The sequence below is a fragment of the Schistocerca americana genome, chromosome 5, assembly GCF_021461395.2.
Source record: "Schistocerca americana isolate TAMUIC-IGC-003095 chromosome 5, iqSchAmer2.1, whole genome shotgun sequence".
Taxonomy (NCBI): Eukaryota; Metazoa; Arthropoda; class Insecta; order Orthoptera; family Acrididae; genus Schistocerca; species Schistocerca americana.
Genome location: NC_060123.1, coordinates 563,214,496 through 563,239,575, shown reverse-complemented (window position 1 = coordinate 563,239,575; position 25,080 = coordinate 563,214,496). Strand labels below are relative to the sequence as shown.

At 39.6% G+C, this 25,080-nt stretch overlaps 1 protein-coding gene across 1 annotated transcript in view; it reads right to left on the bottom strand.

Annotated features, from left to right (window-relative positions):
* Positions 1-25,080, bottom strand: part of LOC124615830 (CWF19-like protein 1) — a 149,856-nt gene that overhangs the window by 76,139 nt on the left and 48,637 nt on the right. The window contains exon 4 of the mRNA XM_047143979.1: positions 7,613-7,833. Coding sequence (XP_046999935.1) covers positions 7,613-7,833 — 221 coding nt within the window. The remainder of the gene's footprint in view (positions 1-7,612; positions 7,834-25,080) is intronic.

Genomic DNA, 25,080 nt, shown 5'->3' with positions numbered 1-25,080 from the left:
TAAAAATTCCCACATTTTTGCAGTTTCTTCAGTTTTAATCTACAGTTCATAACCAATAGATTGTGGTCAGAATCCACATCAGCCCCTGGAAATGTCTTACGATTTAAAACCTGGTTCCTAAATCCCTGTCTTACCATTATATAATTGATCTGAAACCTTCCAGTGCCTCCAGGCATCTTCCACATATACAACCTTCTCTCATGATCCTTAATCCAAGTGTTAGCTATGATTAAGTTATGCTCTGTGCAAAATTCTACCAGGCAACTTCCTCTTTCATTCCTTACTCCCATTCCATATTCAGCTACTACTTTTCCTTCTCTTATTTTTCCTACTATCGAATACCAGTCCCCCATGACTATTACATTTTCATTTCCCTTCACTATCTAAATAATTTCTTTAACCTCATCATACATTTCTTCAATCTGTTCATCATCTGCAGAGCTAGTTGGAATATAAACTTGTTCTACTGTGTTAGGCATGGGCTTTTTGTCTATCTTGACTAGAATAATGCGTTCACTATGCTGTTCGTAGTAGCTTAGCCGAACTACTATTTTTTTTATTCATTATTAAACCTATTCCTGCATCACCCCTATTTGATTTTGTAATTATAACCCTGTATTCACCCAACCTGAAGTATTGTTCCTCCTGCCACCAAACTTCACTAATTCCCACTATATCTAATTTTAACCTATCCATCACCCTTTTCAAAATTTCTAACCTTCCTGCCCGATTAAGGGATCTGACATTCCACACTCCAATCTGCAGAATGCCAGTTTTGTTTATGCGATTGCGGTATGTTGGGACACTCGGTCTACAGGAAGAAGACGCACACGGATGTATATCTCAATGCTTGGAGCTGCCACCATCCAGCACAACGTAACTCAGTACTGAACACCTCGGTACAAAAAGCCAGGTCGGTCTGTGTCAGCAAGAGTTTGCCGCATAAGTTAGCACATCTGTGGGAAACCTTTCATAAGAATGGCTACACCAAGACACAAATAAGACATGCCTTGCTTGCAGACAAGAGGTGAGAGGAGAAACCAGAAGACGAAGCAAAACATGTGGTGTTTCTGCCGTTTGCTGGACCACCAACAGTCAAGATCGCATGAATATTGAAGAAGCATTAAATAACGACCATCTTTCGCACACCAAAAAAATTCAAAGATATTCTTGGCTCGACCAAAGACCAGCTGGGGTTGCAGATGCCGTGCATTTACAGTATTGAGTGTGAATGTGGGATGGAATATATCGGGCAGACACAACGATGTACCTCCCAGCGCTGTACTGAACACATCAGAAACATACGACTAGGGCAGACAAACAAGTCCGCAGTAGCAGAACATAGCATTATCGAGGGACACACCTTTGAATTCAGGAAAAGGAAGAAGCTGCGCAGCGCCGATGGTTTCTGGGGCTGGATCTTCAAAGAGGCAGTGGAGCTACGTCTGCACAACAATTTAGTAAACAGGGATAGTGGTTTTCAGCTCAGTGCAGCGTGGAATCCCACAATTGACAAAATACGTCAGGAACGTTCCGATCTGAAGGCAGCGGCATCTGCAGACATAACCACTGGGTCTCGATGCCGGGCCGCACCGCAGCCGCCCCCACCACTACCAACATGGTACCTCCTTCTAGAGGAATGTGACTGGCCAGCCTACAGTAGCGGACGACGACCAAGCAGCTATATAGATATGCAGAACACAGCATTCCGACACTTCGCCAGAAGATAATGGGTATGAAACTCATTGAAACTTTGCGACAAGATGACGCCACCACTCGGCTGATAACCCGTGAAGAATTCATCAGCCAGTTTTGTTTCTCCTGATAACCACGTCCTCCTGAGTAGTCCCCGTCAGGAGATCTGAATGGGGGACTATTTTACCTCTGGAATATTTTACCCAAGAGGATACCATCATCATTTAACCATACAGTAAAGCTGCATGACCTCTGGAAAAATTACAGCTGTAGTTTTCCCCTAGCTTTAAGCCGTTCGCAGTACCAGCACAACAACGCCACTTCAGTTAATGTTACAAGGCCAGATCAATCAGTCATCCAGACTGTTGCTCCTGCAACTACTGAAAAGGCTGCTGCCACTCTTCAGGAACCACACGTTTGTCTGGCTTCTTAACAGATACCCCTCCTTTGTGGTTGCACCTACGGTACGGCTACCTGTGTCACTGAGGCAAACAAGCCTCCCCACAAACGGCACGGTCCATGGTTCATGGGGGTGGTCATGGAACATATGTACAGGGCTATTACAAATGATTGAAGCGATTTAATAAATTCACTGTAGCTCCATTCATTGACATATGGTCACGACACACTACAGATACGTAGAAAAAGTTTTGTTCGGCTGAAGCCGCACTTCAGGTTTCTGCCGCCAGAGCGCTCGAGAGCGCAGTGAGACAAAATGGCGACAGGAGCCGAGAAAGCGTATATCGTGCTTGAAATGCACTCACATCAGTTAGTCATAACAGTGCAACGACACTTCAAGACGAAGTTCAACAAAGATCCACCAACTGCTAACTCCATTCGGCGATGGTATGCGCAGTTTAAAGCTTCTGGATGCCTCTGTAAGGGGAAATCAACGGGTCGGCCTGCAGTGAGCGAAGAAATGGTTGAATGCGTGCGAGCAAGTTTCACGCGTAGCCCGCGGAAGTCGGCGAATAAAGCAAGCAGGGAGCTAAACGTACCACATCCGACGGTTTGGAAAATCTTACGGAAAAGGCTAAAGCAGAAGCCTTACCGTTTACAATTGCTACAAGCCCTGACACCCAATGACAAAGTCAAACGCTTTGAATTTTTGGCGCGGTTGCAACAGCTCATGGAAGAGGATGCGCTCAGTGCAAAACTTGTTTTCAGTGATGAACTAACATTTTTTCTTAATGGTGAAGTGAACAGACACAATGTGCGAATCTGGGCGGTAGAGAATCCTCACACATTCGTGCAGCAAATTCGCAATTCACCAAAAGTTAACGTGTTTTGTGCAATCTCACAGTTTAAAGTTTACGGCCCCTTTTTCTTCTGCGAAAAAAACGTTACAGGACATGTGTATCTGGACATGCTGGAAAATTGGCTCACGCCACAACTGGAGACTGACAGCGCTGACTTCATCTTTCAACAGGATGGTGCTCCACCGCACTTCCATCATGATGTTCGGCATTTCTTAAACAGGAGATTGGAAAACCGATGGATCGGTCGTGGTGGAGATCATGATCAGCAATTCATGTCATGGCCTCCACGCTCTCCCGACTTAACCCCATGCAATTTCTTTCTGTGGGATTATGTGAAAGATTCAGTGTTTAAACCTCCTCTACCAGGAAACGTGCCAGAACTGCGAGCTCGCATCAACGATGCTTTCGAACTCATTGATGGGGACATGCTGTGCCGAGTGTGGGAGGAACTTGATTATCGGTTTGATGTCTGCCGAATCACTAAAGGGGCACATACCAAACATTTGTGAATGCCTAAAAAAACTTTTTGAGTTTTTGTATGTGTGTGCAAAGCATTGTGAAAATATCTCAAATAATAAAGTTATTGTAGAGCGGTGAAATCGCTTCAATCATTTGTAATAACCCTGTATATCAAAATGACTGATTAGACACCAAAGGAGGGGGAGAGTTCATTGCAATGGACAGAAATAGGTTGAGTTTGAGTGTGACTGTGAAGTTATCTAGTTACATGTAACGGGTCTAGATAAAACCAAGTAAATTGTTGCATATTTTTACTGGCACCCAATACTGCTGTGACAGCTTTATAGTCATTCAAAGAAATTCTACGCTCAATAACACGGAAATACCCAGATCACCCCATATTAGTTGCAGGTGACTTTAACCTATGGATTCATTGCAGGGGGTACAGAGAACACAGTCTTTGGAAGTACTTTTGAGCATGTTTTCCGAAAACCGTCCTGAGCAGCTACTTTGACAGCCACATGCAGTACAAACATTTCACACTTTGTAGCTACAAACTGTTCTGGCCTTATCGATAGAATCAGTATAGAGATAGGGATTTGTGACCATGATGTCATCATAGCAACCATGGTTGCTAAAGTTCATAAATCTATCAAGAAGGCTAGGAGTATATTTCAGCTAGAAAGAGCAGATAAGCAGTTGTTACTGATCCACTAATGCAGTGAATTGACATCATTTAGTTCCAATAGGATGGACTTAGAGGAATTACAGTCAAATTTTAAATGGATTGTAAATTGAGCTCTGGAGAAATATGTGCTGCGTAAGTCAATTAAGGATGGTAAAGACCTACCTTAGTTTAATAAAGAAATTCAGAAAATGCTGAGGAAGCAAAGGCTGTTGCACTCTTGCTATGAAAGAGAACACGCAAATGACATCAGAAAAAAGTTAATAGAAACTCGAGCTTCTGTAAAAAGACTGACGTGCAAAGTAACTATAACCACCATACATTAGCAAAAGAACTTGCAGAGAACGTGAGAAAATTCTGGTCCAAATTAAAATCACTAAGCATGTCTAAGGCTTGTATGCAGTGACTTGTTGACCTGTCTGGTGTGGCAGTAGGAGATAGCAAAGGAAAGCAGAAGTTTTAAGTTTCGCATTTAGGAAATTGTTCACACAGGAGAAGACATACATACTGTTGTTCAACTATCAAACACACTCTGTATGGATAACATGGTAATAAGCACCCCTGGCGTAGAGAAACAAACGAAAGAGTTGAAACCAAATAATTTGCCAAGTTGTGATGGAATCCCAATTTGGTTTTACAAAGAGTACTGTATGATATTAGCCCCTTACTTAACCTGCATTTCTTACAAATCTTTCATCCAGTGTAAAGTCCCCAGTGACTCAAAAAAAGTGCAGGTGACTTCTGTATATAAGAAAGGTAAAAGAACAGACCCACTAAATTACAGACCAATATCCTTTACATCAAGTATCCTTTCTTTCAGGAGTGCTAGTTCTGCAAGGTTTGCAGGAGAGCTTCTGTAAAGTTTGGAAGGTAGGAGACAAGATACTGGCAGAAGTAAAGCTGTGAGTACCGGGCGTGAGTCGTGCTTCGGTAGCTCAGATGGTAGAGCACTTGCCCGCGAAAGGCAAAGGTCCCGAGTTCGAGTCTCGGTCGGGCACACAGTTTTAATCTGCCAGGAAGTTTCATAGCAGCGCACACTCCGCTGCAGAGTGAAAATCTCATTCTGGATCCTTTACATCGGTTTGCTACAGAATTCTTAAACACATTCTCAGTTTGAAAATAATAAATTTCCATGAGACAGAAGAGCTCCTATTCTTGAATGAGCATGGTTCTAGAACACATCACTCCTGCGAAACTCAGCTGGCCGTTTTCTCATTTGCTATCCTCCGAACTGTAGATGAAGGGCAACAGGCTGATTCCATTGATTTCCAGAAAGTATTGGACATCGTGCCCCACTAGACACTCTAACAAAGGTATTACCATACGGAACAGGTTCCCAGTATGTGGGTGGTTTGAAGACTTCTTAAGTAACAGAACCCAGTATATTGTCCTCAATAATGAGGGTTAATCAGAGACAAGGGTATCATCAGGAGACTCCCAGGGAAGTGGGATAGAACCATTCTTATTTTCTATGTACATAAAAGGTCTGATGGACAGGGTGAGCAGCAATCTGTAGGTGTTTGCTGATAATGCTGTGGCGTACGGGAAGGCGCTGAAGATGAGTGACTAGAGGATGATACAAAATATCTTGGATAAACTTTCTAGTTATTGTGATGAATGGTAAATAGCTCTAAATGTAGAAAAATGTAAGTTAGTGCATATGATTATGAAAGACAATACTGTAATGCTTAAATACAGCATCAGCAGTGTACTGCTTGACACACCCACATTGATTAAACATCTTAACCTAATATTCCAAAGTGATATGAAATTGAATGAATGCATAAGAATGGTAGCAGAGAAGATTATTGGTCAACTTCAATTTATTGGGAGAATTTTAGGAAAGTATGGTTCATCTGCATAGGCCCTGAAGGTAGGACACTAGTGTGATCCAATCCTCAGTACTGTTCAAGTGTTTGGAATCTGCACGAGGTCAGTTTACAGGAAGACATCAAAGCAATTCATAGGCAGGCTCCTAGATTTGTTACCGATTGGTTCAAACAATAGGCAAGTATTGTCGAGATGCTTTGGGAACTGAAATAGGAATCCCTGGAGGGAAGGTGGAGTTCTTTTCAAGGAACACTACTGAGAAAATTTAGAGAACCGGCATTTAATGCTTACTACAGAATGACCAGATCACCTCATTCATCTGATACGGAGTTTATACCTTGACCAAGAAGCCACGGTGAGAACTATGTATGGAACAACGAAATGGACAAAGATTCAGAAAGCGGTACGGCAAGGCTGCATACTGTCACCGTACTTATTCAATCTGTATGCAGAACATGTCATGAGGAATGCGAGGCTAGATGAAGGAGAAACAGGAATTAAAATAGCTGTAATAAATGTAAACAACCTCAGGTACGCGGATGATACGATCCTGTTGGCAGAAAGTAAAGAAGAATAGAGAACACTCTTATTGAAGGAGAAAGACGAAAGTGAAAAGGCCGGTCTTATGCTGAATGTGAAGAAAATGAAAATTATGGCAACTACACCTACCAATTCATGGGATATAGCAGGAGAAACCATGGAGGTAGTGACCACATTCAGTTATCTCGGTTCCCAGATCTCTGCTGACGGCGACTGCAGATATGAAATCCGGAGACGCCTGTTGCTTGGTAGACAGGCGATGTCAAACCTTGACAAGGTTATAAGGTCCAGAGATATAACACTAGCAACAAAGATCCATATTGTGAGGGCTATGGTCTTTCCAGCTGTGATGTATGGACGTGAGACCTGGACCATTAGAAAGGCTGAACGGCGAAGAATTGACTCCTTCGAATTGTGGTGTTGGAGGAAACTTCTTAGAGTTCCATGGACTGCAAAGAGAACCAACAGATCAATATTGGAGCAAATTAAACCAGATTTCTCCCTGGAAGGTCTAATGTTAAAACAAAAGCTGACATGCTTTGGACACACAATGCGAAGGCATGCCTCGCTGGAAAAAACATTAATGCTGGGGAAGATTGAAGGAACTAGAAGAAGAGGACGTCAGAGGATGAGATGGATCGATAGCATCACAGAAGCAATGTGTTCCAACCTGGATGGTCTACGGGAGAAAGTGCAAGACAGGAAAAAGTGGCATGATTTGGTTCATGGGGTCACGAAGAGTCGGAACCGACTAAACGAATAGAGAGAGAGAGAGACAGAATGGTTCTATTTCTGCTGACATATATTTCACATATGGACCAAAAAAAAAAAAAAAGATAAGAGAAATTAGAGCTCTTATGGACACATGTACACATTGGTTTTTCCCTTGCTCTATTTTTGAGTGGAACAGAAAAGGAAATGACTAGGAATAGCACAGGGTACCTTCTGCCCTGTACTGTATGTTAGCTTGGAGAGTATGTATGTAGATGTTTTAATATTTGTGGATCAAACACAAAGGAAATATTTATCAATAAACTTAGAGTTGTTTTACGTAGAAATTGTAACAGCAAATATGGTCTTAGACTTGAATTATTTATTATTAGTTTTCAGTATTAAAGTGGCACATATTTATTTTTAAGCTTACCTTGTCTTGACCGAACCGAGTCACATCTTTCGGCCATGACGATGTTGCTAAAATGTCAATTCCTCTGAAACTTGGCTTTCCTCGAAGGCACACATCTCGAACTGAAGTTACATCAGCTTTTGTAAAATTATAACCTCTTGGTTTCTCATCTGTTTCTGCTTCAGTACCACCCACATAAGCTAGCTTCAGGCCTGACATTGCACTAAAGAGACCACGTCTACCTGAAAGCGATTCAGTATAGTGTTGTAATTATTATAATGGTAGGTTGTTCTGCAATAATTGTTAATTTGGGGGCGAAAAATAATTGACATAATATCAACAACATGGAAAGGATAGGTTGCTATTCATCACATGAAGGAAGCACTGAGTTGCAGACAAGAACAATGAGGAAGAATATTAGAAATATTTAAGCTTTTAGGCGAAGTTCTTCCTCAGAAGTAAATTACCACATACTGTATGAGATTATATTTTGAGGATGGACTTTGTCTGAGAGCCTTAATATTTGTAGTGTTGTTTCTCGTTTCTCATGTCCATCCTGAACATAAAATCAGATATATAGTATGGACTATTGTTTTCCAGTTTGTAGGATAATAGAAATATTTGCCAACAACAATAAAAATCATATTCAGAACCATTATGCAAACGCACAGTATTCTCAGTGGGTGCAAGGCTGCAGCTGCGGTACGAATACTGGAATCACCTCATAAATAAATAAACAAGCACATTATAGTCTAAACCTAGAGTACTGATGTCTTAGCAACATAAACATGGACAAAGTCTTGAATCACTCTACATCATTTCAACAGTATAGGAAAAGATAGATTGTTATTTGCTTTAAAGTAGACAGGTTAAGTTGCAGACAGGCACCATTAAAAGACATTTACATAAAGCTTTCATCAGTGAAAGAGACACGCACCATTCATACATGCAAGCAAGCACACCTCATGCACACATGACCGCCAGCTCCAGCATCTTGGGCGGGAAGGAATTCTGGACCGAGATGCTGGAGTTGGCGGTCATGTGTGCATGAGGCGTGCTTGCTTGTGTGTATGATGATGTGTGTCTCTTTCACCGATGAAGGCTGTGGCTGGAAGCTTTATGTAAGTGTCTTTTACCTGTGCCTGTCTGCATCTTAATGCATCTTCTTTACATAAGCAGCAATCTGTCTTTTCCTACATTGTTGATATTCCTACCTTGAGTTTTTATGTTATTTCACCAATTCAAGACATTGTAGCTAGTTTTCTCCTGCTCAGGCATGTGTTAAGTGCAGACCTCTGGCCAAATGTGGCTTCAAACCAATAAACATGGAATATTACTTTGTCAGGGTGTATACGCGGGGAAGGAAAAAAAATTCCCGGATTTTTCCCGCATTTCTCGGTTATAAAATACACTTTCTCCCGGGTGAAAACACATTTTTTCCATGTTAAGTGACAATATATTTTCCCTCAAAACTTATCAATCCTTTGAATGGTTATGGTTTTATACATGGGTGTAGAATTACCCAGCACTTTAGAAAGCAAAACTTAGGGAAAAGAACATGTTTTGGAAATATCTTTGATGTGCAGCAACATGTACACTGCATACATTTGTATTATGAAAGTATACATTACTGCATGTTACTTTCCAAATCATTGAAATCGAGATTGCGATGCACTTTTGTAAGCCAGTCATAGCTCATGTCACATGATCTCGCCAGCTGATGACAGCGGATATTCAGAACATTGGACACGTGACGTAGTCAGCTAACAGCAACATCACTATTAAGTAGCACAAACACACAAACAGGCAAAGTTAATAGTTTAAATTAATATACATAGTGTTGTTACAAGAAAAGCAAAGCTTTCACATATAAAATTGGTCTCTAAGGTTAATAAGCTGCAAGAGAAGCTAAGCTTTCGCATATAATGTTGATCTTTTTTGCGTTTGTTACACTTTAAGATATATCACACAAATGTGTCAGTAAAATTTTTAATAATGACATAAATGTCTGATCTTCAGGGTTCGAAATTCTTCTAAATGGCTCATCATCAAAGAGTTGATTTTTAAACGAGGGTCAAACGCTCCTTGATTTAAGAAATTCATGGTACATTCTCGCACATAGTTCAACTTATGTAAAAGGATATTTACATTGAAAGTAACACTTTTCAAACCACCATTCGCAATATTTTCTCAAGACCTGTTATAAATAGGTTCATTTCAGCAGTTGCCAGAGAGCGCAGATAACAGGCGACACCGCGCTTGTGCAGCTACCATGACATAGGAAGCCCGTATGTATGTACGTGTAAAACATTAAAAGATCATACATTATGTCATAAAAGAAACAAGATATCAGAGGACACTGCAAGAGCATTGGAATTTCGTGAGCCATACTAAAATGTGCACATTTAAAGTGCATACTTAAAGAGCACATTCGTATGTCCGGATTCCCAACGAAGTAGACCTCGACCTGATATTAAGCTTTTCAGTGTGGTTTCCAGGATGTAAGTTTTTTTGGAGCATCAGTTCTGTATTATATCATGTTTGGTTCTTCATTGTGGCATAATGCCATACATGCTAGGAGATGAAAATGTGCACTTGAAATGCAGCAAACAGTTGAAACTAGCCAGTACTGTGGAATTAAACATTTAGTTTCAAATACATTGACTGTCGCAGTGGAAAAGGTTAATAAAAGTCAAATTTCTTTAGCAAACAGACAAAAATAACTTCAGTGTTGTTCAAATGTGTGTGAAAACCTAAGGGACCAAACTGCAGAGGTCATCAGTCCCTAGACTTACACACTACTTAAACTAACTTAATCTAACTTATGCTAAGAACAACACACACACCCATGTCCGAGGGAGGACTCAAATCTCTGGTGGGAGGGGCCACGCAATTAGTGACACAGCGCAACTTCAGTGTTCTGCAAGGCGATTAATGCTTGACTGTCAGAAAGGTGGAAATAAAATAAAATCTGAAACTAATAACATATTTTAGCCTTCCGTAATTATGTGAATGTATTTTAATTCACTTCATAGCTCCCGGCCACAGATATCCGTTTTGCTTTCATTTGACATGAGAGTAAAAGAAGGGGAAACAGCAAAATCACTAAATGTAAACACAGGTCACGTGGAGACTACCCACTATAACTCAGACTGCTCTGCACATCAGCCCCAGATCTACGATATTTGTGAAACGGGTCAACACTAAAAAAAAAAAAAAAAAATCAAATTTTCAAAAATATGTTCATCTTGTAGCGCACATCTTTCTGAAAAGTCTGAAACATAAAACATATGTGTTCGAGGAAATGTAAGTCATGTTATTTGGTCTAAATGTTCCAAAGCAAAGTGCAGTGCCATGCCTCTTCATATAGCATTCTTCTATAGCATGTTACTGTATTTCGCTCTGTGGAACTGAAAAGTGTAGATTTTGTAATGGATGCCATCAAACCCACACAGGACAGTGGAAATTGAAATGTCCTGTACTGCCTCTCCTGCTCCTAGTTGGCCCATTTGACAGCCTGCCCCTCTTTTCGTTAAAAAAAACAACTTGCAATTAATAGCGAATAGGATGATTTGTAATCGGGAGAACAAGAACTCTTCAGAAAATTTGCACTCTTTATTGTCTATTAGCTAATAACTTGCTGTTTTGTGTGACATAAAATTAAATATAGGATACATAAAACCAATAACAACAAGAGACAAGCAAGAAATTACACATTTCTTCAATCATTAGCTCCTAACATTTTTTTCTCTCTAATCTTGCTACAGCTTTACATGGCGTGCTTTCCTTTCAGTGAAAGAATCTATTACCTCATCAAAGTTCAAATTCAAAATAGTTCAAATGGCTCTGAGCACTATGTGACTTAACATCTGAGGTCATCAGTCCCCTAGAACTTAGAACTACTTAAACCTAACTAACCTAAGGGCATCACACACATCCATGCCCGAGGCAGGATTCGAATCTGTGACTGTAGCAGTCATATGGTTCTGGACTGAAGCGCCTAGAACCGTTCGACCACCGCAGCCGGTTCGTCAAATGTTTTGCTACATGAAAAATCGAAATGTTGTTATCTAATACTGAAAAAGCTGTTAATACAAATAATACCCAAGACTGGTGTGGTTTCTTGATATGATTACATCTATTCTGTCACTGTCTGCTAGATAAAACAAAATAGGCCTTTCTAATAATGCCAAAATTTTGTAACACACACCAAATAAACGAGACTGTTTTGGCACAAATGGTCATTTTTATAACAGGACAGACGGACAGTACCAATATCAAATGCCTATAAGGACAACTACAAGCAAAAAGCTTTATGTTAGGAAATAGTTTCACATTTCATTCGTATGCACCAGTTTCTCAAGCATGAAATAGAAAAGTAGTAATACAAAATTGTTATATAAATTTGGAATTGTCTTATTTTTCCATAATTTGCGTGATGTCCCCATTTCTTCTCCTTCCTTGTTCTAAAAAACAATCTTGTCATCAAGAATTCTTTAGCTATTCCTGCCATTGTCAAAATTCGTTCGTCGATTAACTTCACAAACTCTGCCAGAATCACAGGTTTAGTTATTCCGCGATTATTCTACGGTTAGGCGTTGTCACATATTCATACAATACATTTTCTGAGTTACTTTCAGAATAGAACTTAAGCGGCTGCTAGCCGGGGAGTGTACAACTAGTTCTTACTAGTACAGGATCTGGCCAAAAATTTTCTGTCAAAATTTCATTTTCATCGATACACCGAGAAGATAATACGTAATCTTTGTCACCTGTTATTGTTGTTAGTCATTTATTTCCATTCTGGTAGTCTGAATCTATGGATTTCGCTAGTAATTATAACAACGCTAAACATTTGCAAACCCAATCAACCACATAATCAGACAGCGATTGGCGTACAATTGTTCGGCTTTACTCCGCTCAGCTCGTATAGCCCCGTCCCCTTTTGTCTGCGAAAAGTTTATTTCTAGATGCAACAAGGATTCTCCTGACAGAGACATCACGTACACTATGCACGCATTCAATAATCAACTTATGATTCATTCAGAAATCAACTTAAAATGTGTTAAAAAATGTTCAAAAACCTACAGGGATGCGATCAAAATTATATGAATAATCATTAGACCAATGTGTGCTGGATGCTAGGCACTTTGTGAGACAAGTTTTATCCCTCAAGAATATGAATTTGGCGCCCCCTTTTCCCACTAGCATCTAGCTACTTGCTGCGACCGCTTGCACAGCCCAAAAGCCACATTCCTGTAGCAAGAAGCAGGTAAATCTACTACTGAAATGCGACTCAACTGCGCATGCGCATGAGCCCACTCGTAACTGCTAAAATGAATCTAATGTAAACAGTTGTGTCTTCACACTCATCAGAGGCAATTTGTTGTTATGAAGCATTGTATAGTCTTCCTAAAGCCTTTGTCACAGTTTGCTATTAGCAGACGCTTGCATGAGCACTGTTGTGTCGCTGTTGCATATGGCACATTTCCCTTGCAATTTAAGTTATTTTAGTTTTTTTCCCTTGTTCATGTTTTATTGTTGAAGTATTATTCTGCAGGAAGCGGATACAGTAATATCCTTTGGTAGAGTATTGGTTCTTGCCAGTCAAAATTACAAAAATTTGACTGAAAACTAAAACAATGAAAAATTCCCAAAATTCTAAAAAATTCCCGGGTTTTTCCTGGTTTTCTCCCAGGTGAAAAAATTCCCAGGTTTTTCCCGGTTGTCCTGGGTCATAACTGGGTCTAACTTCCATCACAACAAAATCATAGTTGAAACAGTATTCCAACTGACAATTGGGTGCATGTGATGTATTGTAGGGATTAATAGGGTAAAAGAATAATCTTATGTCATCCATGCTGGACTGTTGTAAGAAACTGTGACTTTATGACAGTAAAAATTCAAATAAAACAATTATCTGCATCAGTCACTCTCTTTATTTCATCCAACAAATGATGAAATAAAAAGAGTGACTGAAACATGTAATTGTTTTATTTGAACTTTAATTGTTGAAGAATAAACTTAGTACATATACAATAGTATTAGAACAAAATAAGAAAACTGTGATGAGGTTTAAGCCCTTAAGGCCGCTCCCATCACTGAAGCACAGGAGCTAAATGAATTCACATGGGATAATGTATTGTCAACAATGGGCAATCTTGTCTTCATGCCTTGAACCACTGTCACTTTAATCAGAACAATACACGAACAGAAGATACCACTGCAGGACCAGATGTAGACAAAGACAGTGAATTAGCAGAAAATCATTTGAATGAAAGTCCAAAGAAACCAGTTGGTCTGATTGCGAGTAAGAGTAACGAATCCACACTGTGTTAAAAATGGCACTGAAAACTGACAAGAAAGGTAAATGTTTCATTGTAAGAAATATTTCTGAACTTAGTGTATGGAGCATATAAGACTGCAGTAGTAAGTGAAGGGGAATCTAACAATTTAGTTAGTTTGGCAACAAATGTAGACATTGACAGTGGAGGGAACGTCGGCAACTCTAGTAGTAATAATTTACACTACCCATGGCTCATAAATGAGTCCAGAAACAACAAATTGAAGAATAATAAGGATTAATGATACAGGGAACTGATCAATTTCCCACAAATCCAGAAAAGAAGAGTGTCGTCCATTTATTGTGTATGATGAGGTACAACACACACACACTAAGCATAACAAAAGTCTAGTATAAAATGTCCTCTGTTATCACATGCACACACCTGTTCTCAGTCACTGAGTGTTGTCTCCACTACAAACTTGTTGCGACAGAGGTTAGACAGAGGCTATACAAAGTAGTAGCTTGTGTTCATTGACTTCTTCAGCACACACTCGACAGAAGAGCTGAAGCTGATACCTGTCTGAGTGGGAGAAAACAAGCTAAAATGTCAAATTGGTAAAATAGTATAGAGCAATTCAAGACATTGTTCTTTTTTATGTTGCTAAGACAGCACTCCTTTACGTTCAAGTGATACCGTTCTTGTTTATTTAATTATGAAAATCTGAATTTGATGCAGCAGAGACTTCCAGCAGTTGTACAATTTATAAATCGGGGTGTGCTGTAGACCCTGTGTACAGAATGACATACTGTGCCATAAATGTCTTTGATACAGATATGCCCAGAGACGGTTTCACAGTGGTGTACATTGTGCAAAATGTGCCAGTCTGAACAAAATAATGAATGCAATTTGGAGGAAATTAGTCAAAAATGATTCACTGCTGAGACCCCTATATGACAATGGACAAAAATTGCATTGAATTTCTACGGTAGAAGTATATTAACTACAATACAGCATATTATAAAGTGAACATGAAACAGGCGTTACTGCCAATAAGTAGTGTAGCCTGCACATGACATGCTGCAACCCTTCCCCCAGCTTTCATTGCTTCCACCTCTTTACCACTGCAACATGGTTTGTCAGAAACACTCGCCAACATCCTGCCTGGAAACTGGTGAGTGGCCTCAATGTTGCCAGTGTATTGTATTATCGTACACCAGTACAGAGCGCGCAACCCCAGCTCACCATGGTGTCGCTGGTCTGCTCATTGGCTGCATAGTAAACATTGATCTGGCAGGCTCCAAGATATGATTAGCCCAGCAACAGTCACCACAAACCAACAGAAGAACAGCAGGTTAGACAGAGCCAGTGACTACAAATGGCAATTGTAGTGCCCTGTAACCTGTACTATAATGTTCCTGTCCCTACTTCCCAAACTGTACAGAACCCATTCCCACCAGCTGTCATTTGTTAGTGCAAGTCTTAGTCACAGTTTAAGTCAAATGTGTATGTCCATCATTAATATGGCTCAGTCAAACACAATCCCAAAGGACTTGAAAAATTATATTGTGAGGGTGATTGAGGAATATTTTGTTAATCTGCTACAAATCAATCAATCAATCAATCAACCAACCAATGGTCTATATTTCCTAAAGTAAGATTTCAAGTAGCATTACACAAGTACTTTCTTTGGTGACTCATGAATCCAATTGCAAAGCCCACCTAGTGTCCACATGTGGGCAAGTGTATACCACACCAAAAGAGTGGTTCATCAGAGGTGCTTCTCTGTGCACTAGTTTTGTAGCTAAATTGCAGAGCTAGGTGCTGTTGTGGAACTTGCTGCTGTCCTTGATGAGTTTCATCCATCTGCTGTGGTCTCCAGTGAGCTCCTCCCACTTGTCACAGCCAATATTAAATGTTTTCATATCATGCTTGGCACAATCTATCAAGCATAAAGCAGGTCTACTAGGAGGTCTCTTGGCATATGCTATCTCATTAAGCAGTGTGCATCAGGAAAGGTGGGCATGGTCCACATGATGTAAGTGTCCTAACCACCACAGGTGACGTTCCTCAGGAGTGGCGGTGCTAGTAGATTCACAGCATTCAGGACCATTTCATTTGTCACATGATTCCTCCATGTTATGCCTAGAATGTTTTGTAAACACTGCAGATAAAAGGGGTTGTGATTATGGTCTTTGACATATGACATCCAGGTCTCAGCACCATACAAGATGGTCATCAGCAAGCATGCTTGATAGATGAGCATTTCTGCGGTCACCGAAAGGTGTTTGTCATCCCATACTCTTGTGCAAAGCTTCCCAAAAGTGTCTGCTGCTTTGTCAGTTCTTGTATTTACTTCGTCATCTAGAGAAAGACCTTCTGACACTAGCAAAACGAGGTAGCAGAATTTGTCGACTACATTTGACAAGGAGCCATTTAATCTAATGGCATAATCAGAGTCTTCTTTACATTCACAGACATCGAGAAGTGTTTGCATGCAGCAGAAAATTTCCCCACAAACAACAATGGGTAGTAATCAATGGGACAGAGTTATGTTTTAGAACATATTCTCAGCTTATGCTAACAGGTAGAGTCAGAACTATGTTTGAAACTCATAAAATTCATTCAATGTGGTGGCAGAGACAAGGTTGTGGAGGGAAGAGAAATTCTACGTGTCACAAAATGATCTGTACAGATAAACATAACAGATTTGGGGAGGTTGCTATCTTATCAAAGATGGTGTGCCATTTGCTTTTAGATAATGAAAATAAACCCTGTGAAATATGTGCTATTGGAACATGAGTAAGGAACAACGAGATGTCTGTTGCTACAGCATACTGAGACCCAAGTGCTGCTAGAAGCAGACATGCTTGCCACTCTCTTTAGTGTAGGATTCCACATCCAGTAGTTATCATGGGTGATTTCAGTGGGTATAATATGGAATGAGGAAGTTTTACAATTGACAGGGAGATGCACTCCTGCTTGGTGCAGAAGATGAAAACAACTTGATAATTCTAAATGATGGCTCCCCCACTAGAACATCAAGATTATGCAAAGCTCAATCTGCAGTAGATGTGGTTCTAGCATCTATTCAACTTGCCACCTTGACATATCGGAGGCTCTGCAATACTACGGAGGTTAGGATCACTTTCCAACATATCTCCAGTATGACAATGGCAAGAATCATTATCGAAATTATAGTTCACGCATTGGGAATATTAAGAGAGGTAATTAGGAAAAATATTACGAAGCGGCAGATGCAGAAATATCTTCGCATATTGAATCTGGAGGAAGGTTTCAAAGTTTTATCTGCACTTTATATACTAGTTTAACAAACAGTGGAACTTGCGTGAAAACAGCTCATTGGCAGCACACAAAATTTTTAATCTGCTGATCAGGGTTCAATATCAGTTTATGGCAAAAGAATTTTTCTTTCTTTAGTTATAATCAGAAGAATTTTTAAATAAAATGAATAACCATAACTATCATAAATGAAAACATTACTGATTATTTTTATAGTTGGTGATGACTTCAATTTATCCTCGACATGTTGGCAAAAACATATGTTTACATCCACAGGTAGACATAAAACATCATCCAAAATTGTGCTAAATGCTTTCTCTGAAAATTATTTTGAGCAGTAGTTCATGAGCCCAGTTGAATAGTAAACAGTTGTGAAAACACACTTGACCTCTTAGCAACAAATAATCCTGAGCTAATAACAAGCATCAGAATGGATACAGGGATTAGTGAACACAGAGTTGTTGTAGCGAGACTAAATACTTTAGCTCCCAAATTCTCCAAAAATAAACAGAAAATATACCTATTCAAAAAAGCAGATAAAAATTCACTTGACACCTTCCTAAGTGGCAATCTCCACTCCTTCCAAATTAACAATGTAAGTGCAGATCAAATATGGGTTGAATTCAAAGAAATAGTATCAACAGCAATTGAGAGATCCCCCCTTGATACACAAAACGGATCAGAACATTGGTGCAGAGAAAAAAGCATGCCAAATTTAAATGAACGCAAAATCCTCAAGATTGGCGATCTTCTTACAGAAGTTCAAAATTAATTTGAACTTCAATGCTGATGCTTATAAGAGTTTCCACAGTCAAACTTTGTCTTGAAACCTGGCAGAAAATTCAAAGAGATTCTGGTCATACGTAAAGTATGCTAGTGACAAGACACATCAATGCTTCCTCTGCTTGATAGCAATGGAAATACTTCGATGACAGTGCTTCTAAAACAGAGTTACTAAACACAGCCTTCAGAAATTCCTTCACCAAAGAAAATGACAGAAATATTCCAGAGTTGGAATCGAGAACAGCTGCCAACACGAGTAATTTAGAAGTTGATAGCTTCGGAGTAGTGAAGCAACTTAAATCACTTAATAAAAGCACGTCTTCTGGTTCAGACTGAATACCAATTAGGTTCCTTTCAGAGTACGCTGATGCAATACCTCCATTGTCAACAATCATATACAACTGCTTTCTCAACAAAAGATCCGTATCCAAAGACTGGAAAGTTGCACAGGTCATACCAATATTCAAGAATGTCAGTAGTAGTAGTCCACTAAATTACAGGCTCATACCATTAACATTAATATGCAGCAGGATTCTGGAGCATATATTGCACTGAACACTATGAATTACTTAAAAGAGAATGGTCTATTGACACAGTCAACACAGATTTACAAAACATCGTTGTTGTGATACACAACTAGCTCTTTACTCATACGAAGTGTTGAGTGCTATTGACAAGGGATTTCAAATTGATTCCATATTTCTATATTTCCGCAAGACTTTTGACAGTTACCATACAAGCGACTTATAGTAAAATTGTGTGCTTATCGAATATTGCCTCAGTAATGTGACTGGATCCGTGATTTCTTGTCAAAGAGATCACAGTTTGTAGTAGTTGATGAAAAGTCATTGAGTAAAACAGAAGTAATATCTGGCATTCCCCAAGGCAATGTTACAGGCACTCTGTTGTTTCTTATCTATATATATGAGTTAGGAAATAATCTGAGCACCCGCCTTAGGTCATTTGCAGGTGATGCTGTCATTTATTGTCCAATAAAGTCATCAGAAGATGAAAACAAATTGCAAAATGATTTAAAAAAGAGAAGTGTCTTGTGCAAAACCTGGCAACTGGCCCTAAATGATGAAAAGTGTGAGGTCATCCACATAGCTGGTAAAAGGAATCTGTTAAACTTCACTTGCACAATAAATAAGTCAAACCTAAAGGCTGTAAACTCGACTAAACACCTAGTAATTACAATTATGAATGACTTAAATTGAAAAGAGCACACAGAAAATGTTGCAGGGAAGGAAGGCGAACCAAAGACTGCGATTTTTTGGCAGAATGTTTAGAAGATGCAACATATCTACTAAAGAGTCCATCTACACAATGTTTGTCCATACTCTTTTGGAGTACTGCTGCATGGTGTGGGATCCTTAGCAGATAGGATTAATGGAGTACATTGCGAAAGTTCAAAGAAGGGCAGCATATTTTTAATATCAAAAAATAGGGAAGAGTATGACATGGACATGATACAGGATTTGGGGTGGACACCATTAAAACACAGGCATTTCTGGTTGCGGCGGGATCTTCTCACAAAATTTCAATCACCAACTTCCTCCTCCGAATGCAAAAATATTTTTTTGACACCAATCTACATAGGGAGAATTTGATCATCATAACAAAATAACGGAAATCAGAGCTCGCACAGAAAGATATAGGTGTTTGTTCTTTCCATCCGCTGTTCTAGAGTGGAATAATAGAGAATTATTGTGAGGGTGGTTCGATGAACCCTCTGCCAGGTATGTAAGTGTAATTCGCAGAGTATCCATGTAGATGTAGATGTAGGTGTATTTCAAACTGTTTGTTAGACCTAATGAAATGATTTAAAATTAGTATTGTATTTTAAAATGGTTAAGTAATAGTACACCCATTTTTTTAGAGGAGAGGTAAATATTAATATAGTACTATTGTCATTAAATGTTATCAGTGCTTTTTTAAGTATTATTATATACGTTGTTCATTAAACTTTTTTAAAATGTGTTTATTCCATGGAAGAGTATAGCTGTTGATCTGTTGTTGATAGGGAAATGTTTCAGAATATCCAGGATTCCAAGGGAACTATTCAGATAATAGTACCTATAAACTACAGTACATTGCCACAGTCTACATTTTAACTGGTTGTATTGAATAAACTCAAATACACATGCTACTTCTTTCTGGCATATTGTTGAGGTTGGAGTGTTTATACCAGTAAAGATTGTTGAAGTGAATACGTCTGTCAATAAGGAAACCATGAATGCATCAGAAGTTGGAGATGAAATTACTCAAGACTCATTATAAAGTTAAAACTTGATGTTACTCTTGAGAGTTGGCATTGCTCATCACACAGGCTTGCTGACTGATAACATTTTGATAGCACCGAAATCTTCAACTTTGATTTCCCACGTAGCAATACTGATAGCTGAGGAAATTTATGCACGTACTATGGACATGCTGACTGAAAAAATATTTGTTACTGATGAAGAACTCATTGACAAAAATAAGAACTGTGTTGAGGAACCTTTCAAAGGTCTATGAGATGAATATAAACTAGAACGGGGAAAGAAAGAGGCAGAATATATCTTTCTAGATTATAGAACAAAAGCTGTAAATATTCCAAAAACTCGTCCTACACTGAATCTATGAACATCGGAAAGGGGGGAGGCGGGGGAGGGAGATAGTAAAAAAAAAAAGAAGGAATGTACATCCAAATGGGAAGAAGAACTAAAAAAAAGTGGGAACCAATTTGATAAGTATGTTATCATTGATTCCTAGACACATGATTGTTTTGTGGAAGCTAGAGAATGTTATCAACAACTGACTACATGAAATTTGCAACAGTGGGCCTTGGCAACAGCAGGGCAGTCTGCAGATTTTGAATTGGAAGTCTCTGACAGATTGGTCAAGAAGTTCAAATGTAAGTGTGGGATTTGTCAGTGAAAAATGACGAAATTCATTTAAAAAATGCAACTATAATTTTGTTATGAGCACTGACCAGACAGGTAAACTATCACACATTGCTTTTAAAATTTTCACTCTATTTTTTTCACCCTCCATACATTATATTTTAATTTATCTTCTTTTCCCTTTCCTGGATGTCAGTATCAGTCTGTCTACAATAAACTCCAGTGAAAAAAGGAACGAAAACGATCTTTATACAAAGGCATGATATGAATAATGTTACATATACATACACCACACAATATTCTCTAACTATGTTTAGGAAATTACTACCCCAAGAATTTGTTTGTCTGCAAGAAGCAGCTGGTAAACACAATAATATACAAATGTTGTAATGATGTCAGAATCTGGAAAGCTAACAACAGGATTGCACATCAACTTCCTTAATGGTTGTCTGATGCCTCATGGGGAGAGAAAAGTTTCTGTTGATTACTGACACTTGGGAGTGACGAAACAAAGCCTCAATTACATGACAAGGTTTCTTGAGATGAGGAAAAGCAATATTATGAAAAGTATAGTTGCTACTCACCTTCTAGCGGAAATACTGAGTCACAGATAGGCACAACAAACAGACTGTCAGAAAATGAACTTTCAGGCATTAAGGCCTTCATCAAAGACACAACACACATGCACGTACACACGCACGTGCAGCCAGAGACTGCGGTCATGTGCGTTTGAGTTGCATTTGTGTGTGTGTGTGTGTGTGTGTGTGTGTGTGCGCGCGCGCGCTCGCGCGCGCTATCTCCGATGAAGGCCTTGATGGCCAAACGCTCATTTTCTGACAGCCTGTCTGTTGTGCCTATCTGCCACTCAGCATCTCCGCTCACTATATAGAGAGTAGCAACTATCCTTTACTATATAGAGAGTAGCAACTATCCTTTTCATAATATTGTTACATCCCATTCTAGATTTTCCATTGTTGAAAATCTAATAAATCATATAGAAAATTGTACTTATCATATCAAAACTCACTAACATATCAGAACTAGTCAAACCTGATTCCTCTAATCACCATATGAAATCATCAGGTTCTTAATGTGATGTACACACTGAAATACTAGTGGGTGCAACAAAGAAGCAAGGTGTTTTACTACACAGTATCTTGGAGCATCAATATTACTGACAATATGCGTAAGAGGAGTTCCTTCTGTGTGGATCTTCTGAAGATCTACAAATCTACGAGGGTCAGCACAATATGGTACATGACTCTTCCTAATATCAAGTAGCAAAGAACATTTATTCAGGAGGGTGTTATACTTTCTCTATTTATACATACACAAGTGTGTGTGCGCACGCACGCATGTGCGCGCACGCACGCACGTGCGCGCACCCCCCCCCCCCCCCCCCCCCACACACACACACACCCCTACTGTCTCCAGCCGCTGGAGTCCAACTGCGGACTGTGCCTGCATCTAATGTATGCAGTAATCTGGGGTGGGGATGGGTGTAAGGAGAAGGCATGGGGTGAGGATGGGGATAAGGAGGAAGCATGGGTCAGGGAATGGGACGGACAGTATGCTACGGGTGAGGGAAGATAATGTGTTACTTGTGAAAGTGTGCAAGAACACAAAGGGAACAGGATGGACTTCGAGAGGTATAGAGTCGTGAGACTGTGAATGGGAGGGGGGAGGGGCAGGATAGGGGACAGGGAGAGGGGAGAAGAGAAACGAACATGAAAAGCCTGTAAGAGCATTGGTGGAATGCATAGTGCTGGGGATGGAAGGAAATTGGTAAGGGCAGAACAGGGACTAGCAAAAGTTGAGGCCTCTCCAACACTACACATTCCACCAATGCACCTCCTGTCTTTTCCCCTCCTCTATGTCTCTCCCTCCATTTTCTATCCTCCGCTCCTCACCTGGCACAGTCTCCAAACTCTGCACCTAACAGCCTATCCTGTCCCTAACACATCCCTGCACTCTCCCACAAGCAGCCCATTCTACTCCCTCTCTTCCCCTACCTCTACCTTGTTAGCCCACCCACTCCCCACCCCATGCCTGCTCCTTACCTTGGTGACCCACTCCAGATTACCGCACACTGCACACATCAGATGGAGGTGCAGTCCACAGTCGCACCCCAGTGTCCAGAGACAGTAGCCATATGTAATTTGTACTCTCTCTCTCTCTCTCTCTCTCTCTCTCTCTCTCTCTCTGTGTGTGTGTGTGTGTGTGTGTGTGTGTGTGTGTGTGTGTGTGTTCTACTTAAAGAAGAAGGATTTTCTTGTCTGAAAACTTAAATATTTAGCAGTCTTTTCATTGTACCTGCCTGCAACTTAATGCCTCCTCAATGTGGTGAGTAGAATCAATCCATTTCATGTTGTTGTTATTCCATCCCAGACTTTTCACTATTTAATAACCTCCTTTAATGCTTAAGATATAACAGTTAACTTGGGACATAGCAGAATACAATAATATGTGTATGTTTCAAAAGCTTGTGTGTAGATTTCAGGAAAGTCTTTCAGAACTGTGGGTCAGGGGAGAAGGAAATCAGCTTGCCAATTACAATAGTCTCTTATGCGTATGTGTTCTGCCACTGCTTGGTGTGTAGATTTTTTATCTGTCCAATTAAATAATTTTGTCAATATATGATTGTTTTCATTGTTATTTTACAAAAGTTTGGACATACACAAGTGCACATGTCAACTGATTTCAGCAAGGGACAGTGCAGTGAGATGGGTAAAGGATTGAGAAGTGAGAGGATAGCAATAACTAGCCCATGGATTTAAGTAAATATGTAACATGAAGTGCATACAACAGTATTTTCAGTGACTTATGTAGCACTATTAACTGAGTGAACATAATCTGACCAACTAAATTTTATCACTACACACACACACACACACACACACACACACAGACACCAGCATGTGCACATCCCTGCTTACATTCCCCCAGCACTGCGACTCAAATGGGGTAAGTTGTTGTGTTGTGCAGTGGGTGACAAAAGCACGAAAATGGGGGGGAGGTGGGAGGGAGAAAGGGGGGGGGGAGAGAAGGGGGTCAGAGAGAGAGAGAGAGCAAAGGAACAGGATAAACACATGGCATGGTGAGCTGACCCTGCTGCAGGTTGGGAGAGTTGGGCTTGACACTAAGTTAAGTGAAGGGGTAGAGTGAGAAAGACAGATACTACACATGGAGAGAGAGAGAGTGAAGAAGAGAGTGTGACTATAGAATGAGTGAAGTGGACGGCATGGGGAAAGAGTTGGGGCGGATGTAGGATAGGGGCAAGAGAGCTGCAGGACTGAAGGATGTGTTGATGGGTCAAAACTCAAATACCCAATTCAGAGAAGTTATTATTGAAGGTGATATGGAGAAGGGGGATCGATATGGCACCAATTATAAAGCAGGCATTGAACTTTTTTTATATTATGTCTTTCAGCCTTAGGTCACACAAATGGTACCACAACGTATTGAAACTACTAAGCAAGTAGCAAGTCATCACCAGATGATTTGTTTTAAAAAAAGGGGAGATAGTAAACTACTAGGAAATTTAGTGGTATTTAAAGCAGTACATCACATTAAGTATGTAAGGCTTCACACTTATGGTTAACTCACAGTGGACATCAATGGATGGGAATATCTCTGTAAAATGTTGGTTAGTTCATTACAAATGGAATATCAGCACAATGTCATGTTACTTATACTAGTACTGAACAACAAAAGTGAAGCTTTGAGAGACCACTTGTCTTATAAAAATCCAGAAAATACAAAACTACAGAGGTGATGAAGGAAACATTACGGAAATCACCAAAAGTACTATCAGTGACAGGGCACTTTATAAATAGTCAAAATAAAATTTGCAAAGGATGCTCTTGACAAAGACAGTATGGCGATTTTTCAAACTTCTCAGAAGTAAAAAAATAGGACAAACGTCTCCAAAGCATACTGAAACATCAACACTCACTTGTTCAAGAAACTATAGCTTATATATACAACACATCAGACAATATTCAGTAGGCAATATAAGTGCCTTTGTACTTTATCTTTTGTGTTTTGTTTTCTTTCTAATTTCCAAACTACATGAGGAAACTATATTTTCCTCTTTCAACAGAACTCACTTTTTCACTGTTAAAAAGGTTTTTTTTAATTGAACTTGTTTGAGCTATTTACATTATTGTTTACACACAGTGTAGGCTTTTTCTTTTTCCAGGTACTGTAAAAACTAAATAACTTTTCATTTTAT